Here is a 25401-nt window from a genome sequence, read left to right on the forward strand (position 1 = left end):
TCCATGACACCTTTGGTAAACGCTGTTCTCCAATACTGTAACCCACCCTGAGACCTTAGGGTGAAGGGTGGCAAATGAATGAATGAATGACGATAATAAAAAATAAAAAATATTTAGCCCAGCCCTCAGTTTCCTGTTGCTGAACCCATTACCAGTCTGCAAGATAATCTGACACCCCCAGATTACTAAATTTATGCAGTTTATAAAGCTGCATTTGGTCACTTTTAACTCCCCCCCCCTTTCCCATGTCTCCCCCACTGCCTTCCCATTGCCTGTTTTCGATTGTCAGCTCCTAGGGAGCAGGGACCGGTTTGTTTCTGCGCATGGATCTCTGTAGGACAGCACCCACGCTTGGTGTGTTGACAATGAGGAGAATGCGGAAGAGGAATGTGAGGTTTGAACCTGCGGCTTCCCTTCCCGGCTACTGTGAAGATGACTCACGTTACTGTGTTGCAACAACTCATGCATAAATTGGTCTAGTTGGCTAATTGGGAGTCTGCAGGTTACAAAGGAGCCATGTATTTAGGAAGTCACCGGGTCACCCAAGGTGATCTGGAGTTTTAGGTAGGCGAGCGAGCGGGGCTGGCATAGATTCCTGTGTCTCTCCTTCACCAACCACCCTTGTTTTCCATGCATGCCCCTTCCTCTATGACCCACATGGAAAGCAGAGGAGAGACATTTCATTCCTTTGTCAGTCCCCTTGATAGAACTTTAAAACCCCGGCTTGCTTAGGGACTAGAAACCTGCATTCTCATCATGGCAGACTCTGAGCCCCTAAGCAGGCCAGTAACTTATGTGGACTTACTCATGAGGCTCTGATGAAGTTTTTGCTTGTCAGGAGCCCATTGATACCCTCAAGGGGACTGGGATGGCTGTCCAAAACCAGAAAGGGCGAAGGGGCTTCTTCACTGAGAGGGTAAAGACTTGCTTGGAGGGTAAGGGAACATGGGAAGCCTTTAAGGCAAGCACTCAGGTCCTTGCTTGGGGGCTCCTGTTCCAGTGCAGGAGTGGCCTAAAGAAACTCTGGGGGAAGGCGAGGAAAGTTGGGGCAATGTCCACCCTCCATATTTCCTCCTCTGTTTCTCTCTCCGTGCTGACAGGCTTTGTGGTGGGCCAGGCCGGGCTGTTCCAGTCGCTGGCCATGTTCGTCGTGGCCTATTTCATCATCGGGCTGACGGTTCTGTCGGTGTGTGCCATCTCCACCAACGGGGCCTTGGATGCGGGTGGCGCCTACTGTATCCTTCGCACGCAGACCCAACGAGAGTCCGGTTGGCCTAGAGCATCTTCTAGCACCTCTACAGCCAATGCACTAGGGGCTAGGAACTGGATCCGACCAGTGGGGCGGTTTCTTCTCCCGCCTGCACCCCACAGCCAAGTGCCCCAAGCAGGCGGGGCTGCCCAGTGCTACAACAACACCAGGAATCAAGGCCTGTGGGCTGCGGATTCCAGCTTTACAGCGGGTTGGGCTAGATGACCCTTGGGGGACCCTTCCCACTCATTGAAGGCTGGTCCATTTGAGCAAAGGGGGCACTGCCCTGCCAACCTCAGTCGGCCCTTAGCCAGCCCCCTCCTGCCTGTCTTCCTACTTCCAACCATTCCCAGGGTTGGTGACGTCACTGCCATCATTGGCCTTTTGCCCCACCAATTTCTACTTTACACACCCCTTTGCAACTATCTGTGCCGGTGTTTCTCGAACTTGGATCTCCAGTTCTTGTTGGACTGCGACTCCCACCATCCCTGACCACTAGCTATGGATGATGGGAGTTGTAGTCCAACAACAGCTGCAGACCCAAGTTTAAGAAGCACTGGTCTGTGTGGTGGATGCAGCAAACCTTAGTTTGGCCGCCTTCAGCCTGATGCCCTCCTGGACTACAACTCCAACCATGCTGGTTAGGAGCTGGTGGGAGTTATAGTCCAAAATGCCTGGAGGGCACCAGGGTGGCAAAGGCTGCCAATCTCCCTCCAAATGGGGTGTAGATGGTAGTGCTGGTACAGACCCTCCTCTTAGTTGCCTCTCAGGGTCGCTGGGTCCCCTTGACCTCTACGTTGCTCCTTGACGCTCCGGGCGCAGACATGATCAGCCGGGCGCTGGGGCCCGAATTCGGCGGCAGCATTGGCATAATGTTCTTCTTGGCCAACGTTTGTGCTAGTGCGCTCTACATCCTGGGGCTGGTAGAGGCGGTCGTGGATGACTTTGGAGCCCCGGCAGGTGAGTGCCATGCAAAGCTCGCTGGGAGAGGCTCACCCCTGCCCACACTGCAGGGGTTTTTTTTATCCCTGCGTGCGAGGCAGCGAAGGTGCCCACCCTGACCTCCTCCTTGCCTGTCCCTGCAGAGGGCGGCCTTGGCAGCTCTACCCAGGTCCTTCCACGCGGCTACTGGTTTGACCTCCTCTACGGCACGGTCCTGCTCTTCCTCTGCCTGCTGGTCTGCCTGGTGGGCGCTGGCATCTACGCCAAGGCCACCTTCCTCATCTTCCTGATCGTCATGCTGGTGCTGGGCACCGTCTGCCTCAGTTTCTTCGTGGTGGCCCCCCGCAAGGTGAAACTGCCCCCAGGCATCGACGGCAACGGCACGGAGCCGGGCAACGCCTCCTTCACGGGCTTCAAGCACAGCACCCTCCAGGCCAACCTGTTTGGTGAGTTACACCTCTGCACTTGAAAAGTATTGTTTTGTGGGGGGCGGGGAGCACAGGAGCTGTGACTCGGGAGGAGGGGGGAGAGACACAGGAAGAGAGGGCCTTCTCTGTGGTGGCCCCTAAGCTGTAGAACTTCCTCCCCACAGAGCTGTGCCTGAAACCTTCATGGCACAGCTTTCAGAGGATGGTGAAGATGTACCTTTTTACCCTGTATTTTGACCCCTGAATGGTCTAGCACAGGGATGTCCAACAGGTCAATTGTGATCTACTGGTAGATCCCCGCAATGTTTTGGTAGATTGCAGTCGATCTCTGGCTCTGTTATTTCCTCTGCGTCAGTAAATCTGACTCTTGCCCCACCCCCCTCGTCCCGCCCTCCATTGTTGTTTGAACTCAGGAAGGAGGGAAGACAGAGCTCACTCCGTGTGGCTGTTTTCATCCATAGCGATGTTTTTGTGATTTCCTTGCCTCCCCCCCCCAAACGAAACTCCCCTCCCAAAAAAGCCTGCACCTTAACCCCCCCAAAAGGAGGGCTTTCTTCCTCCCAAAAAAAGCTCAACAACTTTGAGCTGAATCCCTAAAAAAAAGGGGGTAGATCACTGCCAGATTTTAATTCTAAAAGTAGATCACAGTCTCTTGGGAGTTGGCCACCCCTGGTTTAGCATGTTGTTGCCATAGAGCTGGAAGGGACCCCCAAGAGTCATCTAGTCCAACCCCGTGCAATGCAGGAATCTCAATCACACACGACAGGTGGCCATCCAAACCTCCAAGGAAGGAGAGCCCACCACTTCCCGAGGGAGTCCGTCCCACCATCGCTTTTTTGGTGGTTTTCCCAAAGGAAAAAGCAGAGCGCCAACTGTTTCAATAAATGCATTCTTCACTGCCTCCCATAGCCGACTACAGTGTGGATTACACCACGGGCCGCCTGATGAGCTTCAGCACCGTCTTTGCCGTCATGTTCAACGGCTGCACAGGAATCATGGCAGGTTCCAACATGTCAGGTGGGTGTGCAGGCTTTTCACGGCCATTTGAGAACAAAAGGGTCCAGGTTTGATTCCATGGCATCTCCAGATACGGCTAGGGGAGACCTGGAGAGACACTGCCAGTCTGTGAAGGGCAGAGTTGGAAAAGGCTCAGAAGATGGCAGCCAAAATCCAAGAGGATGGAGCGCCTCCCCTCCGAGGAAAGGTTGCAGCATTTGGGGCTCATTGGTTTCGAGCAGGGGTAAAGGTAAAGAGACCCCTGACCATTAGGTCCAGTCGTGACCGACTCTGGGGTTGGGGCGCTCATCTCGCGTTATTGGCCGAGGGAGCTGGCGTACAGCTTCCAGGTCATGTGGCCAGCATGACAAAGCCGCTTCTGGCGAACCAGAGCAGCCCACGGAAACGCCGTTTACCTTCCCGCTGGAGCGGTACCTATTTATCTACTTGCACTTTGAGGTGCTTTCGAACTGCTAGGTTGGCAGGAGCTGGGACCGAGCAACGGGAGCTCACCCTGTCATAAGGAGTCGAACCACTGACCTTCTGATCAGCAAGCCCTAGGCTCAGTGGTTTAACCCACAGCGCCACCTGCGTCCCCCAGAGCAGGGGTAGTCAACCTTTTTATACCTACCACCCACTAATGCATCTTTCTTGGTGGCAAAATGTCCTTACCGCCCTCAAGTCTCTATGGAAGGAGGATTCAGCTTGTGCCGTAGAACCCCCTACCACCCACCTAGAATCCTGAAAACGCTCATTAGTGGGCAGTAGGGACCAGGTTGACAACCCCTGGTTTAGAGAAAAGCAAGTCAAAGGTGACATGATAGCAGGTAATAAAATCATGCATGTAACAGAGAAAGTGGAGGGGGAAAAAAAGTTTTTCTCCTTTTCTCCTAAAACTAGAACTTACGAACGTTGGAAGATTCAGGAAGTTGTTTTTCATGCAGACCTTAGTAAACTATTATTATTATTATTATTATTATTATTATTATTATTATTATTTATTGAATTAAATTTGTATTCCACACTTCATCCGTTGATCTAAGAGTGGTTCAGAAAAATACAAGATGAAAATACAAAAGGCATAATAATTTCCAGAATACAAAAAGCCAATAACTCCCTCTCTCCTCCTGTGGAACTCCCTCCCACAGGAAGCAGTGATGGCCACTAACTTGAACAGCTTTCAGAGAGGGTTACAGGTAGGTAGCCGTGTTGGTCTGAGTCGAAGCAAAATAAGAAAATTCCTTCAGTAGCACCTTAAAGACCAACTAAGTTTATATTTTGGTATGAGCTTTCGTGTGCATGCACACTTCTTCAGATACCAAGAAGCTTTCAGAGAGGATTGGACAAATTTTCGGAGGAGGAGAGAGAGCTATTGATGGCTACTAGTCAGGATGGCTATGATCTGCCTATGCAGCTGATGCATCAATGCTTCTGAATACCAGTTGCTGGAAATGGCAGGAGGGTAGAGGGTAATAATAATAATAATAATAATAATAATAATAATAATAATAATAATAATAATATATTACTTATACCCCGCCCATCTGGCTGAGTCTCCCCAGCCACTCTGGGCGGCTCCCAATCGAATATTAAAACAATACAGCGTTAAATATTAAATGCTTCCCTAAACAGGGCTGCCTTCAGATGTCTTTTAAACTTAGGATAGCTGCTTATTTCCTTGACATCTGATGGAAGGGCGTTCCACAGGGCGGCTGCCACTACCGAGAAGCCCCTCTGTCTGGTTCCCTGTAACCTCACTTCTCGCAATGAGGGAACAGCCAGAAGGCCCTCGGCGCTGGAACTCAGTGAATGATGGGGGTGGAGACGCTCCTTCAGGTATACAGGTCCCTGATCCTGTCCTCCTTCCTTTCCTCAGGGGATCTGAGGCGGCCGAGCTACTCCATCCCACGAGGCACCATCACAGCTGTGATCTTCACCTACATCGTGTACAACCTGTTGGCTTTTCTGCTGAGCTGCACCTGCGACAGGTAGGCGTTGCGACTGGCCGCCAGGGGGAGCCCCTAACCCATAGCTCTTTACTTTCCCCCCTTTAAAGCAACAGCAACAATGAGCAAAGACTTCTGAAACCTGCCCTGTACTGGGGTTTAATACAGGTGGTACCATCTCTGCATTTTATCCTTGCAGCTCTACCCCTTGTTAAGGCGATTTTGGAATTATTCCCATTTCAAAGGCAGAGAAACTGAGCTGACTTATTCCGGGTATGTCTAAGGGGTTCCTGAGCTGAGCAGACCTCATAGTTTCAGGTTAGCCTAGAGATGTAATTTCTCCTCCTCCCCTACTGGGCATTTAAGAGGCTTTCAGGTCTAAAGCTTGGGACCAGCTTATTCACAAAGGGGCATCATATGATACAGTCCTTCTTTGGACTTCAGTTTCTGTACGTGTACATGTTTGAAAGTTCCTTCGCAGGTGGGAAGGAATTATTAATTAGATTGATATACCCCCCCCTTTCATCATAAGGTCTCAGGGTGGTTCACAGAATAGAATGCCTCCCTGCAGCTAGAAAGGAAGAGTGTCAGGGAGGAGGGTCGGCAGCTTTGGTTTCTCCCTTGATATATGGGGAATGACCTGCAGCTCAAACAAGATGAATTTTAACAAGGAGAAATGTAAAGAACTACATTGGGCAAAAGAAATGAAAGGCACAAATACAGGATGGGTGACACCTGGCTTGAGAGCAGTACATGTGAAAAGGACCTAGGAGTCTTGGTAGACCACAAACTTGACATGAGTCAATAGTGTGATGCAGCAGCGAAAAAAGCGAATGCAATTCTGGGCTCCATCAATAGGAGTATAGCGTCTAGATCAAGGGAAATAATAGTACCACTGTATTCTGCTCTGGTCAGACCTCACCTGTACTGTGTCCAGTTCTGGGCACCACAGTTCAAGAAGGATACTGACAAGCTGGAACGTGTCCAGAGGAGGGCAACCAAAATGGTCAAAGGCCTGGAAACGATGCCTTATGAGGAACGGCTTAGGGAGCTGGGTATGTTTAGCCTGGAGAAGAGAAGGTTAAGGGGTGATATGATAGCCATGTTCAAATATATAAAAGGATGTCATATAGAGGAGGGAGAAAGGTTGTTTTCTGCTGCTCCAGAGAAGCAGACACGGAGCAATGGATTCAAACTACCAGAAAGAAGATTCCACCTAAACATTAGGAAGAACTTCCTGACAGTAAGAGCTGTTCGGCAGTGGAATTTGCTGCCAAGAAGTGTGGTGGAGTCTCCTTCTTTGGAGGTCTTTAAGCAGAGGCTTGACAGGCATATGTCAAGAATGCTTTGATGGTGGTTCCTGCTTGGCAGGGGGTTGGACTGGATGGCCCTTGTGGTCTCTTCCAACTCTATGATTCTATGATTCAGTGGTAGAGCATCTGCATTGCTTGCAGAAGGCCTTGGGTCCAATCCCCAATGGCATCTCCACGTAGGACTGGGGAACAGTCATACCTGAAACCTTGGAGCTCAGATGCCATTCATGGGAGAGAGAGAGAAATGACTGGGTGGTCTCACGGTCTGGCTCAATGCAAGGTTTCTCCATCAGGACATAAGAAGAACCTGCTGGATCAGGCCAGGGGGCCAACCTAGGAAAACTCGCAAGTGGGACCTGAGCAGAACAGAACTCTTTCCACCTGTGATTCCTAGCAACAGGTGTTCACTGCAGGCATTATGTCTAGGAGCCATTGATAGTCATACCCTCCATAAATTTGTCTTCCTGTGTTTGTTTGTGGCAGGAGTTTCATTTCTTTTCCTGTGCTCTGTGGCCTAGGTCTTGCTGACTGATCTCAGGTGACTGGCAGCTGGCAAGCTCTATTTATTTATTAAATTTGTATACTGCCCTATAACCGTACATCTCATAAAATCACAATATTTTAAAAAAGAAAACACATAATAAAAACAAAGACAACGCAATTACCTCCCCCTGCCACAATATGTTTTAAAAGGGCATTGGATGCCAATCAGCCAAAGGGCTGGTTAAAGAAGAACGTTTTCAACTGGCACCTAAAGATGTATAATGAAGGTGCCAGGCTCCACAAATGGGGAGCTACTGCAGAAAAGGCCCCGTTCCCATGTTGCCACCCTCCGGACTTCTTGTGGAGGAGATACACAAAGAAGGACCTCAGAGGATGATTTCAGGATCCAATGAGGTTCATATGGAGAGAGGCGGTCTTGGTTGCAACAGGGAGAACTTCCTTTCCCTACCAGCTCTTTGACTTTCTGCGCACTTGACGCTGCCCGTTTTGCTTCGTGCATGAAGGCTTATTTCCTGCCGTCCTCCTAACGCACACTTGTTTCCCCCCTGCATCTCTTTGTGTGCCAGATTATACCCCCAGCCCCTCGGGAACGGATGTCCCTGGCTTGCTTGTCTTGCCACCTGGATTAGCCCCTCTCCTTTTGAGATTTGTGCAGCCCAGTTATACACAGGCAAAGAAACCCCGAGTAGGTGTCGGTGGCTGGCAGGTGGCTGATTGTGGAAATCCACCCCTCCGAGGGTGTGGGAAGGAACTCAAAACACAATTTCCTCTACCTGCCGGCGATTACACCCACTCGCTCTCTTGTGGCTAACAGAAGCATAATGTTAAGTGTGGCTAAGATTGCGCTGACCTGCCCCTGCCACCAATTCGGAGAGATTTCAAGGCAGGTGATGCGGGTCAGGTGCTCGTAGAAGACTCCAAATCAGAACTGACGTGGCAGAATGTCAAGCGCAGGAGTGAGTGAGAGAGCCAGAGTGAGGCCTTCCCGTGCCACTAGATCAATTTTGCCTCTCTTTGCCCACTTCCCCTTCCCCCACCCTCTCCCAAGTGGCTGTCTAACCACCCGGGAAATTTTCTGGATTTGGCAACCCATTGCAATATAAGGGCACCTTGCTCTCTGCCATGCCATACTCTGGTTGCAGGTTTAAGGCGTGGTTTTCTTTGTTACTACCATTCCTGCTACTGATAGGACTGATAAAAGAAAGCACTTCTTCACACAGCATGTCGTTAAGCTGTGGAACTCACTGCCACATGAGGCAGCGACGGCCACCAGCTTGGATGGCTTTAAAGGAGGATTAGACAAATCCATGGAAGGGGGATAAGGCTATTGCTGGCTACTAGCCACAAGGTTGGAGGCAGAGGCATTTCTGAGTACTACTTGCTGGAAAATTTAGGAGGGGGCAGGGCTCCTGTGCACGGGCCCGGCTTCTGGATTTCGCACATGCATCTGGGTAGCCACTGAGTCCAGGAGCCTGGGCTCTCACAGCCTTTGTGGTTTTACAGCACCAGCTTTTAAAAACGTTGCCCCGTATAGCATGTTGAGAGCAGAGCACTTGGGCAGAGAGGCTCAGTGGCTTGGCCAGAGCCGCCTATCGAATCTGTGGCCGAGATGAGATTTGAACTCTGGACTCCTTTTTGTTTGCTTATTTCATAAAACGTATGCACTGCTTGGTTTCTTTAAAGCAGCCGAAAAGCAGGTTTTTTTAAAAGAAAGATTAAACAATAAAATGATCAATAAGAAAAACTAACGACCATAATTTAAGACTTTCAAAAAGCTAAAATAACAATAGACGGAAAACAGATTAGAACTTGCATCGACTTTCTAAACATTTGGGTAGGCTTGTCTAAACAAGGAGGTTTTTAGCAGGTGCCAAAAAGCATACAGTGAAGGTACGGGGAGTTCCGAAGTTTAGGTGCTGCCACACTAAAAGAGTGAATCTACAAATGCAGAAGGGGTATCTTCCATCTACAAATGCGGAAATGGCACCTGTAACAGTGCCATTGCACTGATCATAGCAGCTGAGTGAACGTATATGGGGACAGGCAATCTCTCAGGTAAACTGTTCCAAAAGGCTTTGTATACTAATAACTTGGCCCAGTAGCAAATGGGAAACCAATGCAGATCTCTGAGCTACAGGTGCCATAATATGCCGACAAGGCCTCACCCCTGTCAGCAATTGTGCTGCAGCAACCAATATTAACGGATGCTTCCGGATCAAGCACAAGAGAAGCCCCACCTTGAGCGTGTTGCAGTCACCAAGGGACAAATCTCAGCTCACAGCTTGGCCAATGGGCTACCTCCCACCTGCCTGGCCCCTATTTTTTCTGGCTCGCTTTCATGTGGGTCTGCAGTGCCCCCTAACACAATGACACCAGTGCCTGTTTCCGCCACCCCTGCAAAGCGCAGGGGTAGCGAGGATCTGAGCCTGAGCTTTGGCTGGAGACATGCCCGGGGAGGTGGGGCACTGGCAGCCATGCCCCTTGGTGCTGGGGCAATTGCAAACGGGGTCAGGTTTTCAGGTGGGGGTGCATGTGTGCCTGCCTTGTTCTCGAAGAGAGAGCGCGGCTTGTTAATTTTCTGCTCTGGAAAGTGCTGCCATAAATCGCGGCTGTGCCGGGGCAGCCGGCAGGAATTGGCTAGAATTATAGCTGTCATGTTCTAATACCTTAATGCATGGCCATTGCTCATAATGACAGGGGACAGGGCAGCTTGCGAGGCCCCCGCGCATGACATGCACCTGCCCCCCTCCCTCCCTGCCACTCACCCCTCCTCCGCTCTGAGAGGTTTGATAGGCCTCACCGTCCCCTGTTCCTTCCCCCACCCCCACCCCCCAACTGGCTGATCCTGATATCAAATCAACATGAGCTTATTGGAAAGGCAGGAAAATGAAATCTGGGGCCCGGTTCACCTCCTGTTGCTTTGTTAGGCCTGCCCTGCTCTGCCCCTGGGTGGGATTTATTTTGGGGAGGGGGTGGTAAGGGGGGGGGGTTGGCTGCTACGTGTGATTAGAAAGATGGGGTGGTGGAGGCACAGGCCAAGAAAGGAGACAGCTCTCAACCAGGCCAGAGGCTCAGATGAAAAGAGTCTGTGCAGACCATTTTGGCTGCAGGGCGATTGTCGTGGGGCAGCCCTGATAGAGAAGGAAAAGCCAGAGGTTATGGTTGATATGTAGCTGTGCCTTTAAAGGCAGGTTATTCATTTCATAGAATTATGGAACTGTCGAGATAGAAGGGGCCACAAGGATCATCTAATCCAACCCCCTCCAATGCAGGAATCTTTTGCCCAATGTGGGCCTTGAACCCATGACCCTGAGATTAAAAATCTCAGGCTCTGCCAATTGAGCTGTTTAACTACTTGGGTGGCTTTAAAAAAAGGTTGGACAAATTCATGGAGAGGGCTACTGATGGTTACTAGCAGTTCGGAAACATCCCAGGGCAAGTAGATAAATAGGTACAGCTGTGACGGGAAGGTATACGGTGTTTCCGTGCGCTCTGGTTTCCATCACAGTGTTCCGTTGCACCAGAAGTGGTTTAGTCCTGCTGGCCCCATGACCCGGAAAGCTGTCTGCGGACAAACGCCGCCTCCCTCGGCCTGAAAGCGAGATGAACGCAGCAACCCCATAGTCTCCTTTGACTGGATTTAACCGTCCCGGGGTCCTTTACCTTTTACCTTACTAGCTACGTTGGGGACACTCTGCCTCTATAGTTGAAGGCAGCAATGCTTCTGAATGCCAGTTGCTGGAAGCCACACGAAGGGAGAGGGCTCTTGTGCTCGGATCCTGCTTGCTTGGCCACTGTGGGAACAGGATGCTGGACTGGATGGGCCATTGGCCTGATCCAGCAGGCTCCTCCTATGTTCTTGTGACTGGTAGCATCTCTCCAGGGTCTCAGACGGGCAACATTCTCCTTTCTACCTGAATATGTCATTGAGGATTGGACTTGTGACGTGCGGCATGCCAAACAGGTGCTCTGCCCCTGAGCTATGCTCCTTCCCTTAAGACTCCAGAGCCTGCTCCGCCCTGTTAGCAGTGCTTCCATCCCCAGAGGAGCAGTAGGAGCATGAAGCATGCCAAACGCACCTGCCGAGCGATGGGTGTGCGCTCTGAACACCACACACAGTCCTTAATTGTACGGCAGTAACAACTGACTGTGGAACAGGCCAGAATCATAGAATCTTAGAGTTGGAAGCGGACCTCCGTGGTCATCTAGTTCAGGAATCTCAGCGAAATCATCCCTGACAGATGGTTGCCCTGTTGGGGATTCATTCCCTGTGCTGCAGTCATGGGATTGTTGTCTATCACATGATTGTGTATGTTTTGACTCCACAGAATGGGAAGTGACAAAGACAGGATGTTTGTGTTACTGTGTTTCCTGAAGTGGGACTATTGTCCTTTGTTCTTTCTCTTTTCTGCCTGATGCTAGCGAGAGAGGGAGCCATGTTGCTGTGCTCCGTGTGTGTTTATATGTAAGTAAACGTAGATTAGCCAAATGCTGTGCTACTGAGTTCTGTTACGCAATTGCGCAAACTCTGCGTATCTGTAAGTGTGCTGGTGTCAGTTGGCATCAGTCGCTGTGATGTTCGGGCTGGAGAAAGCTTTTGAAGCTCCTGAACGATCGACGAGGAGGGAGGGAACATGCCAGTTGGGCATGTGTCTCTGCCAGGATCCTACTCAAGTGTAAGAGATCCTAACATGCCCACCCACCTCAGAAGACGGTGGAGTTTCCTTGGAATTTCTTTTGAAAGAGGTGGAAATTCTTTTGAAACAGGTGGGATGACCATCTTTCGGGGATTCTCCATCTGTGATGGTTGGATTAGATGACACAGCAGATCCCTTCCAACTCTACAGTTCTGTGAGCCGTGTTGGACGTGGGTGCTGCTGCCTTGGCAGCCCCCCAACTGGGGCGGGGAGGGTGTCAAACTGGGTCCCCGCTACACCAGTCCCACCTGCACCCCACCCCTCTCTGCTGCGCTTATTAGCAAAGCGATCAATTTGGGGGGTAATTAGGTATTAATTGCCCAAAGACACTGGCGTTGATAGCCCGTGCTAATTTATCTCCCACCTGCTCACTGCCTCTTGTTAAAATCCAATTAAGGCCTGGCCATTTGTATAGTTTAATGCATGAAGGAAAGTTCTGCCTTCCCCCTCCTTTTATTTCTGTTACTGAATTTTGGGCACGTGGCTCCTTGAGCGGCCGTCAGCCACGAGACTGCCCAAGCGCCTTCGATCGGATCATTGGCTCGTTCAGGATAGATCATCCTTTGCCAACCTCTGTCTCTTTTGGACTACAACTCCCATCAGCCGTGCTGGCTTATGCTGATGGGAGTTGTAGTCTAAAGCATCGGGGGGGGGCACCAGGTTGGCAAGAAACCTCATAGATGGTGTTCGTGATGAGCTACTTGTTCCGGCAAATGAAAGTGCAGCTTCCCGGTTTGAGGCACTGCCTAGAACTGGTGGGCATGCCATGTGGGAAGTTTGTTAATCTGCGGAACTCCCTCCCACAGGAGGCAGTGATGGCCACCAACCAAGACGACTTTAAAAGAAGAGGGCTATTAATGATTAGTAGCCATGATAGCCATGCTCTGCCTCCACAATTGGAGGCAACGATGCTTCTGAATGTCAGTCGATGGAAACCACAGGAGGGGAGAGTTGTTCTTGTGGTCAAATCCCGCTTGCTGGTTTCCCATTGGGTTATCTGGTTGGCCATTGTGAGAACAGGATGCTGTACTAGCTAGGCCATGGGCCTGATCCAGCAGGCTCTTCTTAAGCTCTTATGGGTCCAGACATGCTGCCAAGGAACTCAAGGTGGTGTACATGGTCCTATTCTTCCCCAGGATCCACAACAGCCTTGTGAGGTAGGCTAGGCTCAGAGGCAGCAACTGGCCAAAGGTCAGCTAGTGGGTTTCATGGCCCAGTGGGGTTTGAACTCTGGTCTCCCAGGTCGTAGCCCAACACTCAAACCACTATGCTGTGCTGCCTCTGTGTTCTTATGGGTGTGTGTGTGCCCATGCCTTGACCGTACAGAGCATGCTGGCTTACTGAATTGGCCATGCAGGTGCCAGGCCATCTCAGCGTGCTTCTCAAACCAGCTTGATTGGCAGGAATTAACCGGCCAAACGTCTTTCTGCAAGGAGGGGAACGTGGTTATCTGCTCGCATCTGCAGGACAAGCTGCTCTTTTAAGGACATGGCAGCAAACAAAATGGGGGGCAGGGGGCTGCATGGCAGATTCCTTTGGGTCTGATTTTGATTTGGGCTACGTTCAAAACAGCCTGGCCCTCTGGGGGCTTCCCTGACCTTTTGCCGACTCTGCTCCAGGAGGGAATTCTGCACAAGAGCCTTGCCAAGGTGGGAATCAGCTTGTCTCCTTGGGATATAGAATCATAGAATTGTAGAGTTGGAAGGGGCTACACAGGTCGTTAGTCCAACCCAATCTTTTGCCCAACATGGAGCTGAAACCCACAACCCTGATATTAAGAGTCTCGTGCTCTACTGACTGAGCTCTCCCAGTGGGTTTGGAAGCTTCTCTCTGCAGGGTCTGGACCGTCCCTGTAATGGACTGAGAGCAGAAGGCACTTTCCCCCAGCGAGTGGTCCTAAGGGGCTCATTTTGGAGCCTAATGGAGCAGGGAGGGGGCCAGGGTTCCTCACCCGAGGCGAAAGCAGAGGGGGTCGTTTTGGATGCTCAGATGGAGAGGGACTGGCTGGATGGCAGAGCCGTAGAGAGCAACCGGCCTGGTTCAGCCAAGCTGTCTCCCCAAGAAGCACACAGAAGCCTCTCCCGAACTCGTGCCCAGATTGAGGATGGGGTCATCACTCTGCAGCAAAATGTCCCTATGGCATCTTCTGTTTATTTATAAAATTGCTCATAGACTGTTTTTTCATTTAAAAAGCATCATAAAATACAATGCAGGAATCTTTTGCCCAGGGTGAGGCTCGAACCCACAACCCCGAATTTAAGAGTCTCACGCTCAGCCGACTGAGTCCTGCTGTATTCTGCCTTGGGCAGTTTGCAACAAAAATACATGAGCAGACGCCAATCGACCAATTGCCAGGGATTCTTTAGCTGTGATTCCTGAATTGCAGGGGGGTTGAGCTAGATGACCCCACGGGTCCCCTACAATTCTGTGAATTAACTGTTGTCAAAAGATGTATCCTCAGTTGCCTGCTTGTTCCCAAATCCCGCTTGCGGGTTCCCCACAGGAATCTAGTTGGCTGCTGTGTGAACAGCGTGCTGGGCCAGATGGGCTGTGGGCCTGATCCATCAGTCCGCCGCTACATTCTCATGAGTCTCCACCTTCTCACCCCTCAGGCTCCTCCTGCAGCGGGACTACAGCTTCCTGAGGGACATCAACATCTGGCCTCCGTTCGTCATCATTGGCGTCTACTGCTCGACTCTGTCGGCCGCTATGAGCAACCTGATTGGGGCCTCCCGAATCCTCTACGCCTTGGCCAAGGACGACCTCTTTGGTGAGTTGACCTTCTTGCGTCAGGGATGCCTTAGAAACCTCTCTCCTTGGCAGGCAGGCATGGACCAACATAAGAACGTAAGTGGAGCCATCTTGGATCAGGCCAGTGACCCACGTAGTCCAACATCCTTTTCTCACAGTAGCCAATCAGATGTCTGTGGGAAACCAGCAAGCAGGTTCTGAGCGTGAGAGCCTTCTTGTGGTTCCCAGCAACCGGCTGCCCCAGTGTGGGGCAGCGTCCCCCAGCTTCCCTGGATCTCTTATGGACTACAATTCCCATCATCCACAGACAGATGGAGGGCACCATGTTCGGGGAGGCTGATCTAGGGTACCAGTTTCTGATTGACTGAGTTTACTAAGCTTTTCCATTCATTGATTGATTATATTTCTGTGCCGCGTTTCATTCGCACGAATTTCAAAACGGCTCACAAACAGTAAATAACAACAACCGAACAGAACATCACAAATGCAACGTAAATCATTTAGATTAATTAACAAATAATCAGTGAAACAATTACAAATCACTAGCAGCTCACAGCAATCGTTCAAGACATCAAAAGACAAAAGCATTGAAAGCACAGATACACAAAATGAAGGGCATGTCAGTAGATTGAAAAAAACGACAAAAACCAGCAATTCAACAAACAGAATAAATTTGAAATTGCAAAAGAAAACCAATCAATGTTTCAGTACATAAATACAAAGCAGAACAGGAATTAACCCACCACCTTTGGTCTTTTAGTTGCCCTACGCACACATAGACACACTCTATGTCTTAATACTCTTTGTGGGCTGTTGCTGAACGCAGCTGTTTCTGCAGCCTGGAAGATCCTTAGCTCTGCAGGGCAGTCCTCTGCGCCCTCTCCTGTATCTCCTGCTTGGCTCTGCCTGCCCATAGCTGCCAAGTCTCCTGTATTCCCTGGGAAATCCCCGTTTTCCCAGCTGTTCCTAGCTGAAAAAACGGATTTTTTTGTATTTCCCTGGTTTATTCTGGCGCGGCGGGCATTTTGGAACTGGGCTGATCATGCTCAGAAGCGACTTTTGATGCTGCTCTGCCCAGTTCCAAAATGGCTGCAGTGCGACTTCTGGCGCGGCGGCCATTTTGGAACTGGGCAAAGCAGCATCAAAAGTCACTTCTGAGCATGCTCTGCCCAGTTCCAAAATGGCGGCAGCGCTACTTCCTGTCTGCTACTTCTGGCCGGTCCCTTATTTCTCCGACAGCAACTTGGCAGGTATGTGTCTGCCTCCCTGCCTGGCTCTCTCCAGTGCTTCCCTTGTTCCAGCACTTGGCCATCCTTTCAGAGTCCTCTGCCTCCCTGGCGGGCTGCATGGGCAACCGCCAATCAGGTTGGTTTGCCTTTGCCCTCACCTGGCAGGGCCTGTCGACGGGGCTCTGCTCCTGGACAGAGACGTAGCCCACCCTCGAAGACTGCTGCCAGCAGGGCAGGGGACATAGGAAGCTGCCTTATACCCCTGGATGCGAACGGGATCCGTTCCAGAGCCCTGTTCGCATCCAGAGCAGTACGCAACCTGCGCCAACGCTTCTGTGCACGCACGGGCCGCGATTCGGCGCTTCTGCGCATGCGCATGACGTCATTCGACGCTTCTGTGCATGCGTGAACCACCAAATCCGGAAGTAACCCATTCCGTTACTTCCGGGTTTGGCGCATACGTAACCTGTGTTATACGCAACCCGCAGCATCCGTATCCAGAGGTATGACTGTATATTGAATAGGGCTGTTGGTACGGCTGGCTCAGTATTGTCCACACTGGCTGGCAGATGCCTCCCAGTATTTTCAGAGAAGACATGCTATTGGGAGATGCTGGATTAACCATTAAGCAAAATAAGCATGTGCTTTAGGGCATCAAAGGAAGGGGGAACCACATAAATTTTCCATTGCTGGATTTTTTTTAGCCTTGATGGTCCAAATGGCTCAGCTGAGCATTCGTTTTCTCCCTTGAAGTATATTAAAAATCCGAACACAACAACTATGCAACAAGGCAGGCTGGGTGCCTTTTCTCTACAAAGTATAGAAGCAGATTCATTACGTAAGATGAGTTTTGAGGATCAGATCAAAGACTTTGCAATTAGAAAAAGGAGAATTTTCCCCCCTAATACAAAGTCTACAAAAATAAACATTATTTTCCATCTTACTGTAGGTTTAGTTTCATTTTGAAAAATAAGATTTTATTTTACTGTTTATTGTGGTTTATATTTTGAATTAGATATATATGGGGCCACCAACATCTTCTAAATGCTTAGGGCCTCTGAAGGTCTCTTTTGGCCCAGCGACAGCCCAATAAGCTCACTGGGAGAAGGGGCTACTTCTTCCATTCTGCCGGGCTCCTTTGCTGCTCTTGTATTTCAGCAACCTTTACCCCACAGTCCAGCTCATACGCCAGCCTTCCCCAACCTGGTGCCCTCCAGGTGTTTCAGCCCCAGCCAGAACAGGGTGCAGGGCGGCTGTCTTCATAAACAGAAGTGGCTGGTCTTCATCTCTCCCTCCCATCTGTGCCTGTGTGCTGTTGCATTGTAAAAGAAACAATCATGTTTGATTCAAGGGGAGCCTTCTTCCATATGCAGATTGCCAGCATGTCCCTCTGCCATCTAAATCATGGGTAGGCCTGGGGGCTGGATGCGGCCCAATCGCCTTCTAAATCCGGCCTGCAGACAGTCTGGGAATCAAGTGTGTTTTTACATGAGTAGAATGTGTGCTCCAGCACCACATGGTGCTGGAGGAGACTCTTGAGAGTCCCATGGACTGCAAGAAGATCAAACCTATCCATTCTGAAGGAAATCAGCCCTGAGTGCTCACTGGAAGGACAGATCCTGAAGCTGAGGCTCCAATACTTTGGCCACCTCATGAGAAGAGAAGAATCCTTGGAAATGACCCTTATGTTGGGAAAGATTGAGGGCACTAGGATAAGGGGACGACAGAGGACGAGATGGTTGGACAGTGTTCTCGAAGCTACGAACATGAGTTTGACCAAACTGCGGGAGGCAGTGCAAGACAGGAGTGCCTGGCGTGCTATGGTCCATGGGGTCATGAAGAGTCGGACACGACTAAACGACTAAACAACAAAGAATGTGTGCTTTTATTTAAAATGCATCTCTGGGTTATTTGTGGGGCATAGGAATTCCTTCATATACGATATTCTTTTCAAAATATAGTCCGGCCCCCAGAAGGTCTGAGGGACCCCATTCTAAATCAAGACATAAAGGGTGGCAAAGAGTTAAATTCCCCCCTACTTACCTATCTCTCGTACTAGGGACCCAGTCTGCATCTAGCAGGCCCCTCCCTCCAATTGGTGTCACTTCCTGCTCTGCACTTAAAAGCACATAGCTTGGCCCTGATTAATCCAGGTGAGGTGTGTTTTAGTTGATTTTTCCCTAATCCATTAAGCCAGCTGTGACGACCCGGGTCCCACTCTACCTTACTATCACTGCGACACAGGAATCCAGAGGGGAAAACACCCACCCTCTTCTCCTGCCGCCTCAAAAATAAACCCCTTTTCCTAATGGGTTTCTAAGTAAGGAGAGCCTTCCAGCCTGCGTGGCCTGGTACCTTAAGAAACTCTAGGCTGTCCCCCAGGAATAACCTCTTGCCTCCAGTAAAGGGTCTCCCTCAGTTGGATTCCCCCACTGTAGAAGTTTGCCCTAGGCACTCTGGCAACTTCTTGGCACCTCAGGTTACCCTTCTAAGCCTCCTCCGTGTAACTTCAGGACACAAACCACCACCTCCCTGCCTGAGGTGAGTTTGGCCCTCTCTTGAGTCACCACGGCTGTGAGTCCTGGTACCTCGCTGGAAAAATACAAACGGACCTCTTGTTGGCAAAAACAGAGATGAAGTTTTATTGTGTTAAAAACATAAGTGATTCTTTAACGTGTCATTTATTAATTAGCTTTGTTCCAGTTGTACAAAATAAACTCAGTCAAACATTTAACTTTAAGTTTTCCTAGCCTCTTAACTGTCTTCATATAAGCCACCACATAACACCACACCACACCTTCCTCCCTCTCCCTCCTAACTGACCAAAACCGACACTCCCTCCTTTCAAACCGGGCACAGTCCCGCCCCCATCAGAGTTCTATGCCAGTCAGGCTGGAGGTGGGTTAACTCTTTGCCAGCCGGGCAGAAATAAACATTTTAAAAGTGCTTCAATTTGTCACATATCTCCCCCACCACAAAGACATTGCGTCGGCTTGCTCTTAACTAACTAGAGCAATGCCAAAGCAATGGGCTTGGGGTTAAAAATACTTCAATGCATTCTATAACATTCATATTACAAAGTCAACTAAATTAACATCTCATAAACTTGTACACAGATAGACCATGTTTGGCATGTGTCAGATTATAACGCCTAAGCACAAATGTTCTGCTAGGGTTATCACCGTTTCATATAATAATTTGCACCATCCTATACCTCTCAAAAATACCTGGATAAGGCGTCCGCTATGATGTTTTCCTTCCCACTTATGTGCTTACCCTGTGTCTATTACATGAGTTGCTAGGTTGGTCCTCCCTGGGATGTTTGAGAAGATCTGAGCAAACTGAGCAAGGACTATTTTTAACTGCTCCTTTTGCTCTGGGGTCAGACCTTCGTCGAATGACACCTCTGCTAGAGTTGTGCCCTTACTTAGCTCTCCCCACCCAGTTAAATGAATCCCTTGGGTCACCTTCCCCTTTACTTGTAACACCAACTTATTTCTGTCAAAATAAGGCTTAAGTAAATTTACATGAAAGTTTTTACATCGGTTCCCTTCCCCATCTAACTCTACCAAATAGTTCACCGCAGATATCCTCTCGACCACTTTGAAGGGACCGTCCCACGACATCTCCAACTTCTTTCGACGTCTTGTTCTTAACACGAGCACACTGTCACCAGGCTGGAAAGTTCTGTCTCTTGCGTGTGCATCATACCACTGCTTCTGTCGACGCTGTGCCTGTTGCAAGTTGTGAGCAGCTTGCTCCCGTAGCTCTTGAAGGTCGCTCTGCAGCTCCTGTAGATACGTCACAACATCAGGGCTGTCGATCTGCTCCTCCCCCGACCACGCTGCTTTCATCAAGTCTAGGGGTCCTCGTGGCTGTCGTCCAAATAGGAGTTCAAAAGGACTGAACCCTGTGCTCTCTTGCGGCACTTCGCGATAACCAAATAGGAAGTGTTGCAGCCTCTCATCCCAGTCGTTAGGATGATTGATGGAATAGGTTTTTAGCATCCGGCTCAGGGTCGAATTAAATTTCTCCGTCAAGCCATTCGACTGTGGATGATAAGCCGTAGTTTTAACATGCTTAATTCCACAAAGAGTTAAAAGCTCTTCCATGGTCTTGGACGTGAAGGATGTCCCTAAATCTGTTATAATTTCTTTGGGGAATCCCAGCCTTAAGAACACCGACATGAGGGCTTTTGCTACAGTCTTTGAGTCAATGTCCTTCAGAGGTATTGCTTCTGGATAGCGCGTAGCATAATCCACGAGGCATAAAATAAATTTATTCCCCCTTTTTGTAACTCTGGAGATAGGCCCGAGGATGTCCACTCCTACTCTGGAAAAGGGCTCAGTAATTACGGGAATAGACTGTAACAAGCCTCGCGTTTTGTCCGCTCTTTTGCCTGCTTTTTGGCAGATCACACAGGACTTGCAATACTCTTTGATGTCTTTGCCCATCCCAGGCCAGTAAAATCTTGCTTGGATTCTATCACTAGTCTTTCTAATGCCTAGATGCGCTGCTGAGGGTGCGTCGTGTGCCATTTGTAGCACTTGCAACCGGTAAGCTCTTGGCAACACTAACTGTTTCTTCCTTTCCCAAACAGCAGCAGTTTTCCTCCTCCTAGAAATTCTATACAGTCTTCCCTCAATGGTGGTAAATAAGCAGGGGTTCTCCACAGTTACTTCGGCATTAGGACTTTGTGCTTTACCCCACAGCTCTTTTATAGTTTCATCCTCTTTTTGATCACTCAAGAATTGGGCACCGTGCTCCTGGACCACTGGCACGCTAATCAGCCCTTCATCCTCACCAGGCTCTATGGGTGACTCTATAACTGCAGGAGGATTACTCTCAGTGACTTGAGACTGTGACCTAGTTATCACTTGAATACGGTGCTTCTGGCTAGCTAGGTCATTCCCTATTAAAAAGGGTACCTCCAATTCATTTAGGATTCCAACTCTCCATTTGCCACAAAATCCTTTGTAGGTAATATCAACTTCAGCTAATGGTACTTCAAAATGTGGGCCCCATATGCCTTTTAAACTATAGGACTGACCCTTGAGGTACTGCTCCTTTGGAACAAATTGTGATTTGACAAGTGAGACTTCTGCTCCTGTGTCCCTCAAACCTAAAAAAAACTGACCATTTAATTCAATTGGCTCCATGTAATCTTGGTTGCACTCCTGCTCAGCCCTCCAGACCTGTAAGACCTTAGAAGTAGTCTCAGCTGAACTGTCTGCTTTCTCTGAGCCTTCTGTCTGAGGCGAGCTATTTTCCTGTGACTGCATTACTAGTTTTACTTGTTTAGCTGCAGTAGGTGTAGTTTGCGACTTAACCAGCAGGGGGCACCTGGCACGTACATGGCCCTCACGATTACAGAAAAAACAAGTGATTTTCTTAGAACCTGTCTTGTCAGAAACTGATTCCCTGACAGGAAAATTTTCTTGCCTGTCTTTATTTTCTCTGTTTCTCCATGGAGTACCCTTCTGTGAGTGTTTTGGGAATGCTATTTCATTGAAATCACCTTGTAGTTCGTCTAAGACCTCGGCAACCCGTGCCACAGTTTTCAGTTTTTTATCCCTCAAGAACCAACGTAAATTGCTAGGGATTTGCTTAAAAAATTGTTCTAAACAAATTAATTGTTTTAACTCATCAAAGTCCTTCACTCCACTCCCTTGAATCCATCTGTCAAGTAATTTATCTAAGCGGCTAGCTAGTTGGGCATAAGTCTCTTTATGTTCCTTTTTTGCCTCACGAAAAGCCTTTCTGCTTTGTTCAGCCGTGAGTCCACATCGAACCCTGACCCTTTGCTTAAATACTTGGTAACTTGACAGCTCTTCTTCCCTCAGGTCAGCATAAATTTCACTTAGTATCCCACAAATTTGAGGTCTTAAATAAAGCATCCAGTTCTCCTCAGGTATTTGAAATTCCACACAAACGCGTTCGAAGGTAAATAGAAACGATTCGACATTATCGTCTTTTCCAAATTTGGGGAACCTTTTAAAATTAATTGCGATACTATCATTATTAACTGGACTACTAGTTAATTCTGATCGCAAACGTATCTCTTCAAGCTTCATTCTGTCCTGTTCTAATTGAACCCTTAACCTCTCGGACTGCATTCTCTCCTCAGCTTCAATTCTAGCTTTTTCCCTCTCACTATCAATTCTAGCTTTTCCCCTCTCACTTTCAGATGCTATCTTTTCCCTCTCAGCTTCAATTCGGGCCATCTCAATTCGTAGTTTCATCAGTTCTACCTCAGAACCTGGGCTTCCCTCAGCCCCTTCCGTTCTTTCATCTCCTTTTGCCTCTCTGGGTTTTCTTACGTGAGTCATTTTCCTCACAGGAAAATCTTGACAGACTCAAACCAAACTAGGCGCGTGAGCTTTGAATTTCGATCACGACGCTGCCACCAAAAATGTGACGACCCGGGTCCCACTCTACCTTACTATCACTGCGACACAGGAATCCAGAGGGGAAAACACCCACCCTCTTCTCCTGCCGCCTCAAAAATAAACCCCTTTTCCTAATGGGTTTCTAAGTAAGGAGAGCCTTCCAGCCTACGTGGCCTGGTACCTTAAGAAACTCTAGGCTGTCCCCCAGGAATAACCTCTTGCCTCCTGTAAAGGGCCTCCCTCAGTTGGATTCCCCCACTGTAGAAGTTTGCCCTAGGCACTCTGGCAACTTCTTGGCACCTCAGGTTACCCTTCTAAGCCTCCTCCGTGTAACTTCAGGACACAAACCACCACCTCCCTGCCTGAGGTGAGTTTGGCCCTCTCTTGAGTCACCACGGCTGTGAGTCCTGGTACCTCGCTGGAAAAATACAAACGGACCTCTTGTTGGCAAAAACAGAGATGAAGTTTTATTGTGTTAAAAACATAAGTGATTCTTTAACGTGTCATTTATTAATTAGCTTTGTTCCAGTTGTACAAAATAAACTCAGTCAAACATTTAACTTTAAGTTTTCCTAGCCTCTTAACTGTCTTCATATAAGCCACCACATAACACCACACCACACCTTCCTCCCTCTCCCTCCTAACTGACCAAAACCGACACTCCCTCCTTTCAAACCGGGCACAGTCCCGCCCCCATCAGAGTTCTATGCCAGTCAGGCTGGAGGTGGGTTAACTCTTTGCCAGCCGGGCAGAAATAAACATTTTAAAAGTGCTTCAATTTGTCACACCAGCCAATTAATTGATGGAACATTTCAGCCTCAACGTTTAATTAACATATAGTAAAACGGGCGTCAACACTCTGCTGCGGACCTGTGCACCTCTCCATTAGGGGCGGGCAGATGCCAGCCTTGTGGGATCTACCTGTACTTTACCTTCTGCTGGAACCCCCAGAGGGAGCCAGGTGCAAATAGAAGTGGCTCAGGCAGGCAGGTGTAAGGAACAGGGTGCCTCTGAGCACATGCTCATCCCAGGGATCGGAGATCAGTGTCCGAATCAACTTCACAAGGACTTTCATGCATGCATTTCTTAAAAACAAAACAAAAACCCCCTCTCTTGTTCCCTGCTCCCAATTACTATTATTTATCTAATTGCGAGTGGCTATGCTATCGTTGCTAGCATTAGACAATTGGGAGTCAGAAACTCTTATAGTGGAAATTACCAGAGATCTAGCAGCAGATTCTGATCTGCCTTTTGCGCATTGCTGCTCTAGATCAGGCATCCCCAAACTTTGGCCCTCCAGATGTTTTGGCCTACAACTCCCATGATCCCTAGCTAATGGGACCCAGTGGTCAGGGATGATGGGAATTGTAGTCCAAAACATCTGGAGGGCCGAAGTTTGGGGATGTCACTTTCCCTGCTCTCTCTTGCTCTCTGTCTCTCTTTAATAAACACCAATTTTATAGAAACCCTTGTTCTAATGTATTGTGCCGCCTCTCTCTTATCCGTTCCCCTTCTGGCAATGAAGGCAAAGTGCTGGGGCCGGCGAAGCGGACTTCCCGCGACGGAAACCCCTGGATGGCTGTGATCTTCTCCTGGATCCTGGTACAGGTGAGTTGACTCCCATTGCCCTGTTGTTGCTTCTCCTCCTCCTCCTCCTCCTCCTCCCAATGCTGCTATTTTAACCATGATGATTTCTCTTTGGTTTGTGTTCATTCCATCGATCAGCCACCCAATAACAATGGCTCTCTGGGCGACGCGTAGAATTAAAAACCACCGTCCCAATAAAACGGGGATCGATAGAGCAGCGGAACAAAAGCCAGCAGGAAGCACCTGCCAGGGATGCTTTAGCTGAGGTTCTTGCCTTGCAGGGGGGTTGGACTAGATGACCCTCGGGGTTCCCTTCCAACTTTACGATTCGATGGTTCTATGAAACAACCCCCAGCACTAGAACCAATGTTGCGAAACTGAGGTCTGGAGAATTAAAAGCGCCACAGCAACCATCAATTAATATAGAAAGACACTGTTCTCAAACAGGGAGGACGGGGTCCGCTTGCTGGCCCTTGAAGGTAGGCAACTTCAAGCCCAGGGTGGCAGTTGCAGAAGAATGCAGACTGGATCTCAAAGGGAAATGTAGATTTCTCAATGGGGACTACAAAGGGCCAAGAAGCCAGGGACACAGTTTCCAGGCTAAACATACCCACTCCCTCAAATGCTCCTTGTAAGGCTTGGTTTCCAGACCCTTGATCATCTTGGTCACCCTCCCCTGCAGATGTTCCAGTTTGTCAACATCTTTCTGAAATTGTGGCACCCAGAATTGGACACAGCACTCCAGGTGTGGTCTGACCAAGGCAGAATAGCTCAATACTAGTAGTTCCCTTGATCTGGACACTAGACTTCTGTTGATGCCGCCAAGAATAGCATTAGCTTTCCTTGTTGCTGCATCACACTGTGGACTCATGTTAAGCTTGTGGTCCACTAAGACCCCGAGATCCTCTCCGCATGCACTATTCAAAACAGAAACAATTCGTAGGCACCCATCTGTATCGAGAGACAATGGAGTGCGCCTCTGGGAGTGAAGTCAAACCGCTGTGTCGCTCCCCTGGGTGCGAGCCTGGGCTGTGTGTTTGGGGGTCCTGGCCTCACTGATAGGGATCCAGAGCAAGACGTTTGGCACCAGCTTGGCTGCAGGAGTTGCTGGAGGGAGGTCTACAAGACGCCATTCAACTGCCCACACTCTGGATTTGTGTAGAGTTTACTCCTGAGCCTTTTCTTCTCCCAAAGATATCCTGCAAAGCAGCGGGTAACTTCTAAGTGGATAGAGAAAAGCTCCCCCCCCCCAACACTAGAACTTGTGAAGCTGAATGTTGGAATATTCAGGACAGATTAAAAACTCTGAATACAGGAGGTGGGGAGGGCTGTTGTGCTCAGATCTTGCTTGTGTGATTCCCACAGGTACC

The 25401-nt window shown here is 49.2% G+C and overlaps 1 protein-coding gene across 2 annotated transcripts in view; it reads left to right on the top strand.

Annotated features, from left to right (window-relative positions):
* LOC118093583 (solute carrier family 12 member 9) overlaps window positions 1-25401 on the top strand; it is a 94072-nt gene that overhangs the window by 16942 nt on the left and 51729 nt on the right. For both annotated transcript variants that reach the window (XM_035132993.3, XM_088669302.1), the window contains exons 2-8: window positions 1101-1235; window positions 2072-2209; window positions 2335-2637; window positions 3529-3636; window positions 5492-5603; window positions 14688-14845; window positions 23970-24052. In XM_035132993.3, the coding sequence (XP_034988884.1) occupies window positions 1101-1235; window positions 2072-2209; window positions 2335-2637; window positions 3529-3636; window positions 5492-5603; window positions 14688-14845; window positions 23970-24052 (1037 nt within the window). The remainder of the gene's footprint in view (window positions 1-1100; window positions 1236-2071; window positions 2210-2334; window positions 2638-3528; window positions 3637-5491; window positions 5604-14687; window positions 14846-23969; window positions 24053-25401) is intronic.

The sequence above is a fragment of the Zootoca vivipara genome, chromosome 5 (genome assembly GCF_965207765.1).
Source record: "Zootoca vivipara chromosome 5, rZooViv2.hap1.1, whole genome shotgun sequence".
Taxonomy (NCBI): Eukaryota; Metazoa; Chordata; class Lepidosauria; order Squamata; family Lacertidae; genus Zootoca; species Zootoca vivipara.